Here is an 18860-nt window from a genome sequence, read left to right on the forward strand (position 1 = left end):
TTCAGCGATGGGGCTCAATTTTAATTTGATGGTTTCGTTATTCGTCAAAATTGTTACATTTGGGGTTCAGTAAATCTACAAGTTGTTGACGAACAAATGCATTCACAAAGTATCACTGTTTGATGCGGATTTTGGGCTGGAGGCATCATCGGACCATTATTCTTCAAAAATGCGGCAGGGCAGGCAATAACAATTAATGGTGCTCACTATCACGCATGACAATCCAGTTTTTGTGCCTAAATGGCAAGATATGGATTTGGACGACATGTAGCTTCAACAAAATGGTACCACATGCTAGACAGCCGGAGAATTCATTGAATTACTGCATAATTCATTTTCTAGTCGCGTGATTTCCCGTTTTAGTGAAATTAATTGGTCGCTCAGATCATGCGATATAACGCCTTTGTACTTATTTATTTGGGGGTTTGTTGAAGTCTTAGGTTTATGTCAATAAACTCACGACCACCTGCGCATTGAAGGAGATAATTAAGCGCTGCATCGACGAAATTCAGCCACATTTAGGCAAAACAGTCATGGATAATTTCGAACAAAAAAATGCGTTTGTTCGAACAAGCCGTGGAGACTATTTATCCGATATGCTATTCCGTACATAACCCATCTTGTATTCTTAATGAATCAATAAGAATGTACGAGACGCGTTTCCGCCTCGTATAAAGAATTGTGAGACTGTAAAAATCTCGGCAAGGCGCTGGTATTCTACTGCGAGCTGCGATAGGTATCAGTAGCCCGTAGGTATGAATATTTATTCCAAATACTGTCGGCTGACAGTGGCGGCTAGCAGGTTGTAAATCCGCTTCTGGATTCGGCTGAGTCCAGGAAAGATGCAGTGAAGATCTGAAGACGAAGTGGCGAAGTAATCGGGCAGAGTAGAAGTTAAAAGAGAGTGTTTACTGTTTTCGATCGATGTCTTTATTTCTCACATGTGCACATATTTATACAAGATTACAAAATCTGACCCTACGGTTAACTTAGGTATGGGAATGGTGCCGGCCCCCCACTCTTGTCAAGTATTCTCCCGAGCGGCCAGCGTAAATAGGCGCCACCTAGCCAACGTATAAGCCCCGACCCCCGCCTCCGTCCCTCCATTGCACAATCGAGCGCCGACTAGAGCGGACGTGAAAGGGCCGCTAGCTTGACACGCTCCGCTCAATTCGTCCTTTATACGGCAGCGGCCGGTTAGACACGGAATTAGCCTCGCAGACTCATACATACTAGGTTATATACAAGTAAAATAATAATTGAAACATTTATACTAACATACAATAATAAAATAAAGGACTATGACGTCGGCTACACTCCCCCCTGTCGAGAGACACTCCTTAGTAATCAGACGTCATCTTGTTTTACATTAAGTACTGCGAGTTTGGCCGTTGGTCGCGTGAATTCGCCTTTCGCTGTCTTGACCCTTGCGGTTCTGATGATACCATCTCGTCCCGGGTTGACCTCGATAATTATCCCACGTGGCCACTCGTTCCGAGGTAGAGCTGGGTCCGTGATTATCACTACATCTCCTACTTCTAGCGGTTTTGTAATCTCCCTCCATTTTTGTCTCTGGGCGAGGGTTGGTAGGTATTCACGAAGCCATCTTTTCCAAAATTGATCGGCCATTCTTTGGGCGATTCGCCATTGTTTTTTAAGGCACACTTCTGGGGGCGTGTCTCGGTAATCCGCTAAGCGAGGTTGGCTACCGTCATCACCTATCAAGAAATGCATAGGTGTTAGTGGTGGAGCGTCTCTCGCGTCGAGTGACAGGTGAGTCAGAGGTCTTGTATTCACAGTAAACTCTGCCTCTGCAATGGCTGTCAATAAAACTTCCTCTTTTGGGGCCTGTTCTTTTAATATTGCCATTAACGCGCGCTTTGCACTTCGGATCAACCTCTCCCAGCTACCCCCCATAAATGGGCTTGCCGGAGAGTTGAATTTCCATCGAATTCCCCGCACGGTGGCCGCATTCTGAAGCTCAGGATTGTCTGCGAGTTGTCGTACTGCTTCCGATATTTCTTTATCCGCTCCTTTGAAGTTAGTTCCGTTATCGGAATACATCGTGTTAGGGTGTCCGCGTCGCGCGGCCATCCTTCGAAGAGCTTGGATGGTCGCGTCCGCACTTAAAGAGTGAGTTATTTCGATATGAATCGCACGTGTCGTCATACATGTAAATAAGGCCCCGTAGCGCTTTTCTTTATGTCGCCCAACAGTTACATATAAAGGTCCAAACATATCGACTCCGCAGTGTGTAAACGGACGAACGTGATGATCTAGGCGTGCTACCGGTAACTGTCCCATTAATGGCGCAATCGGATGACTCCTTTCGTTTCGACAAAATTGGCAACGGTGTATTATTTGTCGAATATTTGATCTTAATTTTGTGATGAAGAAACGCTGCCTTAGATCACTCATCGTCCTCTCTGTACTTGCGTGATTAGCTTTTTCGTGGAAACTTCTTACAAGCAGGCGTGTATAAGCATGAGTTCCGTCTAAAATTATAGGCGACTTTATTTCGGCGGCCATGTTGTCTGTTGCCATTAATCTAGTACCCATTTTTAAAACATTATCCTTATCCAGGTATGGATTTAGACATGAAATTTTACTGGCTTTCGGGAGAGACTCCCCCCGTGAAAGGATTTCTATCTCTTTGTTGTAGCTATCGGATTGCGCAATCTTAATCCATGTAAGTTCCGATGCTGATATTTCTTGAGCAGTTAGTGTAGCGCTAATGATTCGCTCTCTTTTGCGACACCTGTTGACGAATCGAAAAATCCACGCCGTAGTTCTAATTAAACGTTGCCACGACGAAAACCTGTTCTGATCCGGGAGAGCATTCAGCATTATTGCACTGTTCAAACATATTATTTCGGTCCGCAACTCTGTGTTAGCCAGGTTTCGATTTGTATTTAAACCTTTGACAGGTGGCCACATATCTTCAGAATATTTGAGGAATTCAGGACCTCCGAACCACATTCCTTTCATCGTAAGGTCAGGTATCTCTCCATCTCGGGTACCTAAATCTGCTGGATTCTGCTTTGTGGGCACCCATCTCCATTCCGTTGAGTTAGTAAGTTCGTCTATCTCACCCAATCTGTGTGCGACAAATGGTGTGTATGTTCGCGCATCACTCTGTACCCAAATTAAGACAGTTGTCGAGTCCGTCCAGTAAATAGTTTTTATAATACGGCTATCACATTCCTTTTTAATAGTAGCCGCTAGACGCGCTGCTATAAGAGCGGCTTGCAGTTCGAGCCGCGGTATCGATAAGGCACGCAATGGGCTCACCTTGCATTTACTGCCTATGAATGTGATTAAACTTTTGTCCATTGTCCTTTCGACGAAATATGCCACCGCACAGCTTGCTTGCTCCGAAGCGTCACAAAACACATGTAATTCTACCGGTGCTTCTTTATAGCTTGTGCATTGCCTCGGAATCGCGCAATTTGTTTCTTGTAAGATTTTCAACCATTTATGCCACTTTACCGCGTATTTTCCATCTACTTCAGTGTCCCAATTAGTTTTCGAACGCCATACCTCTTGTAGTAAGATACGAGGTCGGATTGTTAAACACCCAATGAATCCAAGGGGATCAAAAATGCTCATTACTTCACTAAGCATTTCGCGCTTGGTAGGTATATAGAGTTCGGACACCGCTGGAGTTTCTTTGAATTTAAACAAAAAATTGACACTAACTGGATTCCACTTTATCCCGAGCACTCTTTCGGTTACATCTTGTCCACTTATTATATTTATAGATGTATTCGCACGCAGATTTTCCGGTATTGCTCGTACTACCTCTGGATTATTTGAGGCCCAATTTGTTAACTCAAAACCACCTCGTCCGAGCACTGTGGTAATATCGCTTCGCAATTGAATGCTTTCTTTTACCGAGTCGATTCCTATTGGAAAATCGTCTACATAAAAATTATTTAAAATGGCCATCTTTGCTTTCATCATTCCAAGTGATTGTTCCTCCGCTATTTTATTTTTAACAAACTGAGCGCTGCTCGGTGAGCATGTAGCTCCGAACGTCATTGAGCTCATGACCATCTCGCGGATATGTTCGTCTTCATTATCACGCCAAAGAAATCTTTGTGACTGTTGATCTTCGTCGCGTATTCGGATTCTCAGAAACATTTCTTTAATATCCGCCGCGAGGGCGATCTTTCCCTCTCGAAATCGTATCACGTTCCCTAGAAGTGAAGTTAGCATATCTGGTCCACTTAGTAAGCAATCGTTCAACGAAACACCGCGATATTGACTTGCGGCATCGAAGACAATACGTAGCTTTCCGGGTTTATTCACATGACTAACTGCGAAGTGCGGTAGATAGTACGTTCTATTCGTCAATGTATTTTTCTCAATGCATGTGAGCTCTCGGGCATATCCTTTACTGATATACTCATTTATTTTCGATTTGTACGCGATAGCAAAGGGTTCGTTTTTGCGAAATTTCTTTTCAATTAGTTCTAGTCTTCGTAGCGCCGTTTGCCGATTATTTGGGAGGCTTATGACGTCGTCTTTCCACAAAAGTCCTGTTTCCCATTGTCCCGATATCAGAGGTCGAGTAGTGTTTTGAAGAATATTAATTGCTCTTTTTTCACTGCAAGATATTCTAATTGTCGGCAAAATACCTAACGAGTCAACGGCATAATTTTTCTTCACAAGATTTTCTAATCGGGCGTTGTCTTGTATTGCGGCGATTGTTTGAAACGGCATTGTATTTGTACCGCCGTGAATCGCCTCTCCTAATGCAGTAACGGAGATAATATATCTCCCGCTTTTCCTTGCTTCCCTCGTTACAATCAAGGAAGCATTATCTTGGCCAATTAAAATTTGCGGGCGCACAGTTTTAATTTGTCCGGCGTCCATTACGGCTTGAGGCGGTAAATTTAAATATTGCATCGTGTTAGCTCGCATTTTGTATATTTCACTGTTATCGCCGCGGATATTTACTGTTATGCGACGTGATGACTCATCCGTCACATTCATGCCACCGGCCCCGTGAATTTTTAGTCCTCTTATTTTCCCTGACGCACCTGCACGGTCCGCCACTTCACTGTCGATGAGGGTGATTGTAGACCCTTCATCCAACAAGGCGTACGAAGTCACTGTTCCCGCTGGTCCACTTATTTCCACCGGTAATAATTTTAAAAGAATCGGTCCGTTTGTTGACCACGTGTTCACAACTGTTCTATTTTGTGAGTTTTCATTGTCATAGCGGTTTTCACTTTCACTCACTAAATTCTCACTTGATTCTCTCCTTGTGGACTGATTTCCGTTCAAGGAATTGTTTTGTCGTGAAAACGATGAGCTTGAGGCTCCGACCTCGGCGGTAGGTCGATATTCGCGCACTTCTCCGCGGTTAGATTCATGAAGCGTTTTATGGTGCAATGAACGGCACCTATCAACGCTGCACTCACGTGAATGTTTACATTGCGTAACCCTATGCAATTCCCCTAAGCACGAAAAGCATAAGTTTTTACTTTTAACTATTTGCCATCGCTCGGCCACTGATAACTTTAAATAGTCCCGGCACGACTGAATAGGGTGAGATCGATTACACAATGCACACTTGTTCTTCTCACCTGTAGGTATTTGAGGCACTACCGCGGTATTTACTAACTCGCGTTTTCGATTGCCTTTTCCACTATAAATGTTCGGTTCGATACCTCCGCACAACATTGCGGCGCTCGATATTTCTTCTAGCCAGACAGAAAAATCTTTAACAGTGGCTCTGTTATTATCACCTCGTCTGGCCCCCCACCACGATGTACGCATACATAGCGGTAGTTTCGCTACTAGCTCGCTTAGTAACTGCGGGGTAGTAAGATATTCACCACCGAAGCCTTCCAGAGTGGCGATCACGTTGCTGATGGCACCAGATAGCTCGATCAGTGACTCCGTCGAACCAGTACCCTGAAGACATTGGAGTCTCCTTACTCTATCCAGCATGGCTGCGACGATGACTTCTTTTTGGCCAAAGCGCAGCTCCAAAGTTCGGATGATTTGTCCGACGTTACGCGGCTCTACGAGTAGCGCTGAGACCGCCTCTCTCGCTCGCCCCCTCAGGGCGCGCTGCAGACGTAGGAGGTTCTCCGGCTCTGATAGGCGGCACATCTCAGTAGATTGATGATACTGAGAGCTAAAGGTGGGCCACTCCAGCGGCTCTCCTGTGTAGACGGGCAGGTCCTTGGCGCTGGACTGTCGGGCCATCATGGCCCCAACTCTGCTGTCGTCTTCCACGTTAGGCAGCCTGGGGCTCCCTATCGACGAGGTTCTTATTGCTGAGGCCATCTCAGCAATAGCAGTGGCCATCTGCGCCATGGGATCTGCGGAGCGGTTTACCCACGTCTCTGTGAGTCCAGCAGCGCTCTCCTCAGATCCTTCCAATGGCGGGAGTGTAGATGGTCCCTGTTCTCCGTCCAACGGCTGTGGGCGGCTCTCTCTTCTACTCTGGCGCTTCAGTTGGATGCGAAGCTCCTTGTTCTGTGCCTTCAGGAATCTGATGGTGTTGGCTGATGCTTGAGAAGCGTTGTCAGAAGCATCGTCGTCGGATGATTCTCTTTCAGATATGGCAGGGTCCACCCGTTCGGCGGCGTTCTTCCCCGATCGCAATACAGGAGTCATCTTGGGCGGCTGTGATATTCAGTAGAAGATTCGGCAGTGAAGGACCACTTTGTACGAGACGCGTTTCCGCCTCGTATAAAGAATTGTGAGACTGTAAAAATCTCGGCAAGGCGCTGGTATTCTACTGCGAGCTGCGATAGGTATCAGTAGCCCGTAGGTATGAATATTTATTCCAAATACTGTCGGCTGACAGTGGCGGCTAGCAGGTTGTAAATCCGCTTCTGGATTCGGCTGAGTCCAGGAAAGATGCAGTGAAGATCTGAAGACGAAGTGGCGAAGTAATCGGGCAGAGTAGAGTTAAAAGAGAGTGTTTACTGTTTTCGATCGATGTCTTTATTTCTCACATGTGCACATATTTATACAAGATTACAAAATCTGACCCTACGGTTAACTTAGGTATGGGAATGGTGCCGGCCCCCCACTCTTGTCAAGTATTCTCCCGAGCGGCCAGCGTAAATAGGCGCCACCTAGCCAACGTATAAGCCCCGACCCCCGCCTCCGTCCCTCCATTGCACAATCGAGCGCCGACTAGAGCGGACGTGAAAGGGCCGCTAGCTTGACACGCTCCGCTCAATTCGTCCTTTATACGGCAGCGGCCGGTTAGACACGGAATTAGCCTCGCAGACTCATACATACTAGGTTATATACAAGTAAAATAATAATTGAAACATTTATACTAACATACAATAATAAAATAAAGGACTATGACGTCGGCTACAAAGAAAATTAAGATTTTTAAATAAAAATCCAAGTTTACGATCAAAATTACTTCTTGAGTGAATTTTGGGACAACCTTTGGTAATTTGATAAACTCTAAAACGTTGAAATAAATATTTATTTTTTTATAGCGTAACTTTAGTTTAGATAGGCGCCTAATGCTAACTTTATTTTTCTACAGATTATTTCTGCTAAAAACATAATAGCAGATGACGGAGATACCCAACCTGACACGTACGTCAAGTGCTACCTGAGGGATGGAGAAAGGTGGCTACTGAAAAAGAAAACCAGGGTATTTCGCCATAGTCCTGACCCGCAATATAATCAAACGTTGAAATATCAGGTAAATTTTTCTAATAACTGAAATCCCAATAGACGTATAAATGATTTGAGAAAGGGGTTTGGAAGCCAGCAGCCAAATTTTCAGCTGACCTGTCAATGGCTTTCAATTTTCTTGTCGTCTATTTCCAAAACCCGTCATCTCCTTACCAGGTTATTTTTGGGAAACATGTTTTTTCCGTGTCGGTCTCGTGGTGTTATGGTCAGTACGTTTGCCTACCATGAAAGAGGTCCCGGGTTCGATTTCCGGCATGGTTGATATGAAATATTTATTCAAAAAGGTGTTTTTACACTAAAATATTTCATATTCCCTGGACTGGTACCTGAAGCGTAAGACTAATCATCTTACCTTCATGTAACATAAATGATCGAGATGTGCTGCGATTAGTGTACCAATGCAGTGCCCTATGCACCATTGGGTGCGGAAAGGGAATGATGATCAAATCGGGTTGTGGTCTCGTGGCTAGTGTCTCGGACTCACAGACCAAAGGTCCGTGGTTCGAATCCCACTCTACCCCAACTTGATTCCATTTTCTAATAGTGAGTTATTTACAACTCGTTGAAAATGGCCCTCAAAATTAAATATTTGGGTAAATCATAAGAACGCAAATATTTCTTTTTATTTAAAAAAAAAAATAATAATATTATGTGTTTTTCCGTATTACCGTCTCCTTTCTTGTAAATGCTTGAAACGAGTGTTTTACGGCGACAATAGAACCTATTGAGTAATTACAATCAATAATACGCCAAATAGCTATAAAACATATTTAAAAACAAAATATTTTGGAATAACAAAAACTAATTGACCGCTCAAGAGATTACATGAATCGTTGGTTGGAGATGGCGAAGTTAAGAATAAACTTCAATATTTAAAACAAATTTACGAGGGATTTAGCCTACATAGTACTAAATAATTATTTTAGTGAGATAGGGATATTTTTTTATATTTTTATATATATTTGCGTTCTTATGATTTACCAAAATATTTAATTTTGAGTGCCATTTTCAACGAATTGTACACTCTAATGGACCAGTGAAGTTTCCATAACATATTATAATTATATCTAAGGTTATCAATGAACTATTTTTAATGCAAAAATAATAAGTACAAAAAAGAGAAGGAAAAAAACAATAAATGGAAGTTGTTTAAAAATTAAAATTAAAGCAAAAAAAAAATTTAAAAGTTTGTAGCTAGTATTTACAAATGGAAATAAGATTAAAAATGAAGAAAAAAAATACAAAAGTAATTAAAAGGTAGGAATTAAAATAAAGAATGAAAAACATTCTCAGATGTAAAAAAAACATTTTCAAAAAGGAAAAACTTATATACATATGTATTTTAAGGGACTCAAAGAAACGATGAAAGAATCTTTAAATGAAATATAAGACAATAAGTTTAAGTCAATTCAAAAAAACATCTTCAAAAATAATGCCACATTATAGTAAGAGCAGGGGGTAGCAATTTATTTTACCAAAAATTGATTTTATTTTACTACATGTATTATTACATATATCACTATATTGATTGAAACGAAAAAAATCCCACTTGTTGAATATATTATGATTTATTGTTATGCATTATATTTACATATATGCATGTTGGTACTGTCCATTGGAACTTCTCTGAATAAGTTTGATGAGGGACTTCAGCCCCACTGGAAATCGAATTCAAAAATGTTTTTTTACGCGCGGTAAAAATTAGATAATTAAATTATACGGCAAAGTTGAAAATGTAAGAAAACAATATATATACAAAAATATTTTAATAAAAACGAACTACTTTGAACGACGTCACTAGTTTCGACGTCAACCAATGATAAGAGAGTTGTAGAAGATTTCCACTTTACTTACCGTCAATGGACCAATAGGCAGAACTGACCGAGAAGAACCGGAAGAGAACTTGAGACGTCACACGCGGAGTAATTTCAGAAATACAAAACATTTAAAAATCACAGCGCTTATAATAGGATTCATAATCTTTTTGTCTTATTTTAACAGTATATTAATAAATAAAATAAGTTAAAACCCCAGAAAACACATTTACGAGAAGCCCGACTATTAATCTTACGCCCATTGAATCCGAGTGATTTTTTAAAAGAAGTTCTTTGTACCCTTTTTTCTCCCTTTGATTTTGCTTCACTTGAATCTTGTCTCACTCATCTCATAGCACTTTGAAATTGTAGGCTTCCGAAGTTCTTGGGCGTACGTTGGTTGTGATGATTTGGCAGCGCGCTGGAGCATTGGAGCACAATGTTTCCCTCGGAGGGTGCGAACTGTCTCTTGAGAAACTTCCTGCCAAGCCCCCTACTCCGGCCTGGTACCCGCTCTACCCGATGCAGCAGAAGATACCTGACTCCGGAGACTCACCTTGACAGGTGCAAAGAGAACTGGAATCAAAGGTTCTAGAGAGGATCGAATATTGCGCATCACCCGTACTTGTTGACGGCTTTAAAATCGTATTGAAATCGATTAAAATGGCCCAAATATCTTAATTACGTCTTGTTATGACATTGGAGCAAGAAACAAAATGTTTAGGTTTTATTTATATGTTATTTCAACATATAACATAAAAATATGAATTAATGTTTTTTTGGGGTGTCCCATGCTAAGGATTAGTATTTTTTTAAATAAAATTTATTAAAAAGTATCAATGGACTTACGTGGTTTAGTTTTACTTTATTTATATATTATCTACCAGCGCTTTCGCATAAGCAGACATCATCAAAAATGAAATATATTTCACACAATTTGACATATTCCTACTGATAAGATCCAACGTAAATCATTTTTATAATGCAAAATAACGATAAATTATTTGTATTTTGGAGCATGATATCATCCGTCGTTTGTCAAATTAATTTATTTACATATTAGATTGTGATATTTGTAAAAACAGTAAGATTTAAGATTTGATTTTACATTTCTGCATCATATTTTATTTATTTATTCACACAAATACATACATATTACAAACAAATATAATAATAACGTATCCCAAACTTTATGAGGCCACGGGTCCTGTGTTGAGTTGGGATATAACACAATGGAAAGTGGAAGCACGTACATAATTAAATAATAGCAAAAATAAAAATAAAATATTATTACATAAACATACATATATTTCAATGGGCATTTCATATATTAGATGACCTAAGAAACTTGATCAGTTTAATAAATTATTGGTATCTTGTTTTGAAAACACTATCGTTTTACAAAATGTAATTGTAATTAGCATAATATGATGTATGTAATTGTTAATTTACGTAAAATGTTTTCTAAAAAATCGTTCTCCATTTCAAATCAATAATCAAATTTTTAAAAATGAATATGTGTGAGTTATAAATTTGTAAAATGCATATGGAAATTGAAATCTTAAATAAGAAAAAATATGTGTAAAAGAATAAATAAAAATATTTTAATATTTAATGTATTAAGTATTACTTTTAAAATTTAACATTTTAAGATAAATAAACACTATTTTCGATTGTGTGTACTTTAAACAATTTTTTTGTTATAATTTGTAATTTCATTATATTTATCACTGATATTAATGTTTTAGTATAAAGAAGAAATAATGTAAAAATTACTATTTCATCAAAACTAAGCCATTTTTTTATGCTGGAGAATTCACCTTTTGAAGTTAATATTAATAAAATTATGTTATGCCAAAATTCCTAAACGTTTTGTTATTTTTAGATAATTTTGTTCAGCTATGAATATTATCAAAAAACTGTAACGATATTAATATCGCAGTTTAATGTTTGATTGTAAGTACCCAAAAAAATAAAAATAACATAAAAAATCTTAATGTAAAATATCTTTCACTGATGATAATAAAAAAAATGTATAAGCATGATAAGTATTTAACTGTATTATCGTCAAACCAAAAAGTATCCAAAATATAAGTTAAAATATTATAAGATTTTTAAAAAGAGCTTGAAATATGTGTATTTTATTTATGCAATGTGATTTATTAAAATGTTAGGATATAAGTTAATTTTAAGATTATTTGACTGTTTTGAAATTGGTAGACATTATTAAAATAAGATGGTGTACTATCATTCTTCTGTGTTGTTTCTGATGATAAATACAATATTATCACTAAAATTGGACACCAAGTGGAATCTGTTGTTGGTAATTTGTTTTTTTTTTATTATTATTATGTGCATTCAAGTCTTGTTATTATATTATGGTGGTTTTTGACTTAATGTCAATGTTTTTTTATAACTGTTTTTAGAAAAATGTTTTTATTTTTTAATACTGTTGAATTTAATGCATCATTTGCATCTGAGCTCGGTAAGATGTGCCAAATATAAATATGTTCAAAGTGATAACAAATTTGAAAACTATAATTCACAAATTAATTTGGTATTATATTTATTTAAAGTTTTATTATGAGCATATTTATTTTATGAAAATAGTTTTACTCCCTCAATTTCATATCAGGAAGTTTTAAAAAATAAAGAGAATGTTTAAGTAGAACCATATTTGAAATGTATTATACCTATGCTAAGAATACATACAAAATTTTATTAGAAAATAGGTAAATGATAATAACTGTTCATGATAATATATTGTAAAATAAATAGATTAACTCTTATTGATGGCGACCAAAAAGGCATTTGATATTCTTCAAATGTATATTTTTATTCAGGTGTGTAATGATATTAATGTACATATTTAAAAAAAGGAATCTTAACGCTTTGTTAAAACAATTTTAACATGATAAATTGTCTCTTGACAATATTTAATAGTAAGGACGTTCAAATCCAGTAAAGCTTGTTTAAAAAATACTTTTTTAGAAAAAAACAGAATCTTGCGCAGATTGATTGAAAAAATTCAGACTTTAACTTTAATCAAGAGAGTTTCCATCTCTTCATTTTGCTCATTGGCAGTAAAAATCTGTCCAGTGGGCATTTTTCAAGCCACCCGGTGTTCTCTCTCTCTGATTTCAAACCTCTAAGATATTGCTTCTAAGCAAACCTGTGCATCTCCTCTGCCACTCTGGTATATCCTGTGCTGCCATCTTTAGGTCTTCATATGACCTGGTGTTAAATATCTAAATAAAAATGCATTTTGATTGTATTAATATTTGTCACTAGATTTTTTTTTTTAATATATATGGTTTATTCCCACTTTATAGTTCGGATATAAAAAGCCAAAATGTAACGTTCATGTTTATCGATTTTTATTATAAAAGTTTCAGTGTTGACATTCAGCAAATTTAATAGTATTAATATTCATTGATTTAAATTCAATATTTATGTTTATTTTTCAACACTGCTTTTTCACAATTATGACTAAAAAAAACTATAAAATGTTTCATTTCATCACGTAAATCGTTGAAATTGATTTGAGATTTTTAATGGGGCAAGATTTCAAATATAATATTTTATTCGGAATAAGCATTTTAACTTCTCGGCTTACACTTTTAAATTATTGCAAAATATCCATGTGGAAGCACTAGAGGCTGAAACGGCTGAAGAAATGAATCCGCAGTGAAAATTACACACCAAATAAAAGTAAAAACAAATTAAATAAAAATCATTCGTGCTCATCCATTGTGTATACTAGGTATACCCAACTGAAATCACTCGGTAATTCAACGTAAAAAATTACATGTCTTTGATGAGTCCGCAAATATTTTACAACTTAATAATTAAGATACATATTTTTCTTTAATTATTATTTTCGAATTAGTTTTTTATTATCTGCAATTTTTTATGCCGACCAGTAATTTAAATATCGCGCATCGCAGAAGATTTGTTAAATTTTCATTTTGTGATTTTCAACTTGAAGAACAATTATTTGCATCTATGTGTGGTGCCAACTGCAGCTATAATTCCTATAAAAAGTTTCCTTAATTTTAATTGATAGCGACGTAATATAGTGATGTCCACATTTATTGATGGTCGATACACGTGTTTTATGTACGGTGATTGTAATTTTGAATTTCACCATTAATGAAATGCAAAATGTTTGGAAAATTGAAAACGCCAGAAGGGCCAAACGTTACCTTTAATTGGGGCACATGTAGCCTGCGGGCCAAGGCATGGGCATTCCTGGTGTTTACCTAAATAGTTTTCAGGTTTAGTGCATAGTGCATGATAAATAATGCCATGTGGTCTTCAAAAAAAATTTTCTCTTGCACAAATTGATTATTACAACAATATTATTTTGAACATTTAATACCGCATAGTAATAAACCCTTAAGTTGTCGAACATTTTGAATGTACCCACATAATTTTTAACTCACTCTAAGCACTGTGCCTAACTTAGAAACAAAGTTCATAGATATTTCAAATAATGTGATCTCATATGTCTCATAAAATAAAACAAATAAGCAAACATAAATTAAGAGTAGATGTTTTCGATTAAGCGTGAAATAACAATGTGAAACTGTTTTGGTGCACAAATTATCATAATATTATCCCGTTAATTCCAACTGTACGCTATATTATCGATTTATTGAAGATAGTTTGTGAGAAAATTAATTATGTAAGCTATTATACTTTGTTTAATAATTTGAACTATCGCAAATTTTCAGAGTTTTTTTACCTAAATATTATGTCAACGCGCATGTAATATGAAATTTGTAAATAAAATATACACTAAATGTTTATAATATATATCGAATGGCCTAAATATATTGTATGTAACTACGACAATCCTATGTATGAAATACAAACTCTTTTTCTTTACTCTTATCTAATGACTGTCATACTTACTAGTGATAAATTTAATGTTATTAGACTCTATATATAATTATATCTCTTCATGTGATGTTAATTTTAAATCATATGATACGAATACTATCTTTTAAATTTATTGAATATGTTTTAGAACATAAGTTGTAAAAGAAAACTGCAACATAGGTAAATATGCAAAATAAATTTAAACAACCATTTTTATATTGGAAATTTCAAATGTTGTAAATAACACACATATTCTTCTTTCTCTTACTTTGATCTCTTTTTTCTTTTGAATTCATCACAACCCTGGGCCAGTCCAATCAGCGCTGCTGCATCCGGCAAACCAAACCACTGTCTGAGATTTCTGAGCAATGATGCTCTTTTGACATACATATTTAAAAAATCAACATAAAGTTTGAACATAACAGAAAATTATTATGATTAAGAAACGCTGCTAAAGAAAGGGCGTTTAAAAAAATATCTACAACATGCGCAATAAATAACAATGAGATTAAAAAAATATATTTCAGTCTCATTTTATTCATTAAAGTGTTCTTTACAGGATTTTTAATTTCCGACGATACACTGCTTCACAAATTTTTCGATGCTTTTAAATTAGTAATAAACATATTCCTTTCATTCACAATATAAAAAGAAGAAATTATATTTCAATTCTATTCCGCAATTAAATTTTGTAGATTTTCTTATGTTAGTAGGTTTTTCTAGGTTAATTTGGCGTGTGTCGTTCGCATTCTTTTCCTCTATTTTGGATCGCATTACAGCGCCCGTCATCAGGTTTGATGTTATTTGTATGTGTAGATATGTATGTAACATCATGTACTTAAGATTTGCACAGTGTAGCGGTCGTTGCTTTATGCACCTTGTTAATTTCAAATCTGTGTAAACTTCTGAAAATAATGCGAATGACACACTGCGTAATGACCCAGAAAACCTCATTGTGATAAAATCCAAACGTAAACTTAAACGAATGAAAATTTATAAAATCAATAATTTGACAATTTTGACCTATAAATATATATATAATTTGGTTGATCCCGTCTATGCTATATTCATTCCGACGCTTCGGCTACTACTAGGGTAAACTGTGTGTTTTGACGAAAAAAACATGTACTATTACAAGTAATTTGTACCGTGTCGCAGTCGACAGTAGGCACATTCCGTGTCATTTTTGTAGCGTTTAGTGCCGAGAACCATGTTGAGTTTAATTTAAGCCCGTCGTCTTTGTTTACATATGTTATTTGGGGGTTTGTTTTTTCAATCGTGTACTGTAAACTAGCGCACTCGGAAAAATTTGCAATAGCGGAACACTTTATAGACACAGGACATCTTTTCGCTTTCGAACCAATGATTTTGCATAAACCTAAAAATTACAGTGCACGAATAATAAAAAAGGCAGTTGAAATAGACAAACCCCCAAATAACATAAAAAAAGTCGACAGGCTAAAATTAAACTCAACATGGTTCTCGGCACTACACACTACAAAAATGACACGGAGTGTGCCTACATATACGCCTAGTACATAAACACATGTTTTTTTCTACAAAACACACAGTTTACTCTGAAGATGGGTCCTGCAATGGTAGCCGAAACATCGAAACTAATTCAACAAACACGGGTTCACCTAAAAAAGATATATATTGATAACAATGACCGTGAAAACCTACGCACATATTAAAACAATCATTAATTGTTTTTTGTACTTACAAGTCTTAATTAATTTGTTCTACAAAGTCATTTATTTATTTTTCTAAAAAAAATACAAAACTTTTATCAGTTTATCTTATTGAGTAAATGTATATTATTTGATTTTGTAAATAGGTACTATCGAAATAAAGAAAGTACCCATCCCTTCAAATAAGGTTCGTATTATTATTTTTATGAGACGGTTACGAAGAAACAATATATTATTAAACATTTCATTCATATTTTCTATTAGGTTTATTTCAGTTGGCTTTATTTGTATGTATTCATAACTTTAATTTGGAATCCCGTTCAATCCCTTGATAGCATATTTAAAAATTAAAAATTAAAAAATCCAAATTAAATGTATCTGCTAATTTAAAACAACAGGAATCCAAGTCACTATTGCATATCTTTCTTACTTCAATACGTAATTATCTAGAAAAGGAAACGTATGCGTTGTATTTTATGAATGCATTTCATTGTTGCAATGAAATTACTGTGCCCTTTTGTACTCTATCTACATATTAAGTATAAGGAATTCCACTGTTTTAACTTATTATACTCGTATCTTTATATCAATAAGTTTTTTTGTATATAGAAAGAGACATACAACATATTATAACATCACAGTTTATATTGAATAGTGATATTACAGATACAGGGAGAGAAGTGATAGTGGTGAAAAATGGATAAGTAGCTTTCAAAAATAACATTTTTATTTCAATTTAACTTTAGCATTCATCGACCTATTGATACACATAGATGCACCCCGAGCCCTCGAAAATAATGACATTTAACTTATGCCGGAACGCGGAGTCATGCCCAATGCGTATTTAATAGTTCTTCAACCGCCAGCCAGATGTGACGTGAACTAGACGGTTAGAACCGAAACCAAAATGCTTACTTGTATCATGAAAACGTGTAAAACCCGTTAGGGTAAACATTGTAAAAGGGATGATGTGACTTTTCATTAGTTACTGTTTGTCTATGAGTGATAAACAAAGCTAAAAATCATTCATTCAAATATAAGTATTCTTTTTTGTAAATGTCAAACTACGTCTAGCGAAAAAATAGCAAAGCCTCTTTTATTGACTGGGATGCACTGGTGACAATATTATTTCAACACCACATTTAAGCATTCCTTTAACCTAGCCGGACCTAAGAGGGGGGGATTCGAATCCCCCATAGACCGATTTGGTCAATTTCACTTTATGTACAAGCATTTGGTAAACTAAAAAAAATAAATAAAATACACCAATGAGTAAAATATGTGTACGCGAAAACATGAATAAATTATTGCACGGTCATAAACACTCCCAACGCTTCATTCTCCTGATACCATATTCAAGAAGGCGCTGGGGCCGTTTGGTCATGTATATTTTTTGGATGCTCAGTGAGGGAAAGGTTAAATTCAGTTTTTAACAAAAAATAGATAAATGGGTAGAAATTTTAAGGAATTTAAGGAAAAAATCTGATTAAGATCCATCAAAAACGTATGTTGTTAGTAAACATTTATGCACAGACTTTCTTTATTTGGCAAAAATGAGTATCCTCTCATTTTTGATCGTGTATGTAGTCTTTCCGAATGCAGCAATGGTATCATTAAATATACTCGGTAACTATTGGTACGTTTTTATGTCATTAATATTTTACTCTATAGTGCACGTATTTAGGTCGATGTTAGCTTTAGTTTATAATTGTATCATTTGCCATAATGCAACATGCTTCTTAGCAAACTTTATTGTTATAATGTGTATATTATATAATATCTATCATAAAAATATATCTTCAAAAACTCTGTGAATTTACATTGTAATAAATCTATGTTTAAATCATTTTGTGTCCAGAGAAGAGAATATTATATCATTTCAAAGTAAAATGCACGGTACTTACTTAGCTTTGAAACAGGAATACTCATTTCTTAAACCACTTCTACCGATGTGTTTCATAATGGTTTATATATTTTTTTAAAACAATGTGCTTAAGATACTTCCTACTACCTATCTATAAATAATTTTGCATGACACCAATACAACACAACTCTCGTTGACTTTGTAACAAAGTACATTGTTAATTAGCATCCATCTTAGATTGTTATACCAAATTTGTCTTGTCTGCCTATTTTTAATAATTTATTTCTTTCATTATTCTGTGATCCCTGAAATGTATTCCCTTTTTATGCAAATTGTATCGTAGTTAATTAATTTATAAAAATTACAATCTGAACTAAATCAATTTCATTTTGGATTAAAATAGAAAGTGATATAAATGAACGACATTTGTTGTTACTTTATCATCAATAGTAGGTGCTAGTTTGCACCATTAAGATCCTTAGAGGAACCAAATTTTATGACTGTTATTCTTTATTTTTATTAGTATCTTCGTTCAAGTATGCAAGTATTTTAACTTCTTTAAGTTTTTCTTGAGCTCTACGCGAAAATAAACCTGCATCATAGTTTTAAAAATTTGATGTTTTCAAATATTTATTAGATGTTATAATACTCAACAAATTATCATATCGGATCTCTATATCAAATATAAATTAGTATTAAATAAGGAATTACATATTTTTATTTATTCACAGGATAGCTATTATGTGTTTACGTTTAAGAAAAATATATACTGTGTATAACTGTTAGTGCGCTCAAATATATGGAAAACCAATAAAATTGAGTTTTATTTTACAATATATAAACAAACATAATAACACATATAGTCAGACCATAAGTACACACCTAAAGTAGGTATATTTATAGGCGATATACAAACTG

General features: G+C 35.6%; 1 protein-coding gene across 1 annotated transcript in view; it reads left to right on the forward strand.

Moving 5' to 3' along the window:
• Positions 1 to 10064, forward strand: part of LOC148275850 (regulating synaptic membrane exocytosis protein 2-like) — a 65534-nt gene extending 55470 nt beyond the window's left edge. Inside the window, exons 11-12 of the mRNA XM_088235118.1 lie at positions 7535 to 7696; positions 9876 to 10064. Coding sequence (XP_088091244.1) covers positions 7535 to 7696; positions 9876 to 10064 — 351 coding nt within the window. The remainder of the gene's footprint in view (positions 1 to 7534; positions 7697 to 9875) is intronic.
• Positions 10065 to 18860: the final 8796 nt, after the last annotated feature.

The sequence above is a fragment of the Micrasema longulum genome, unplaced genomic scaffold, assembly GCF_059751315.1.
Source record: "Micrasema longulum isolate JH-2025_06_02 unplaced genomic scaffold, ASM5975131v1 h1tg001332l, whole genome shotgun sequence".
Classification (NCBI taxonomy): Eukaryota; Metazoa; Arthropoda; class Insecta; order Trichoptera; family Brachycentridae; genus Micrasema; species Micrasema longulum.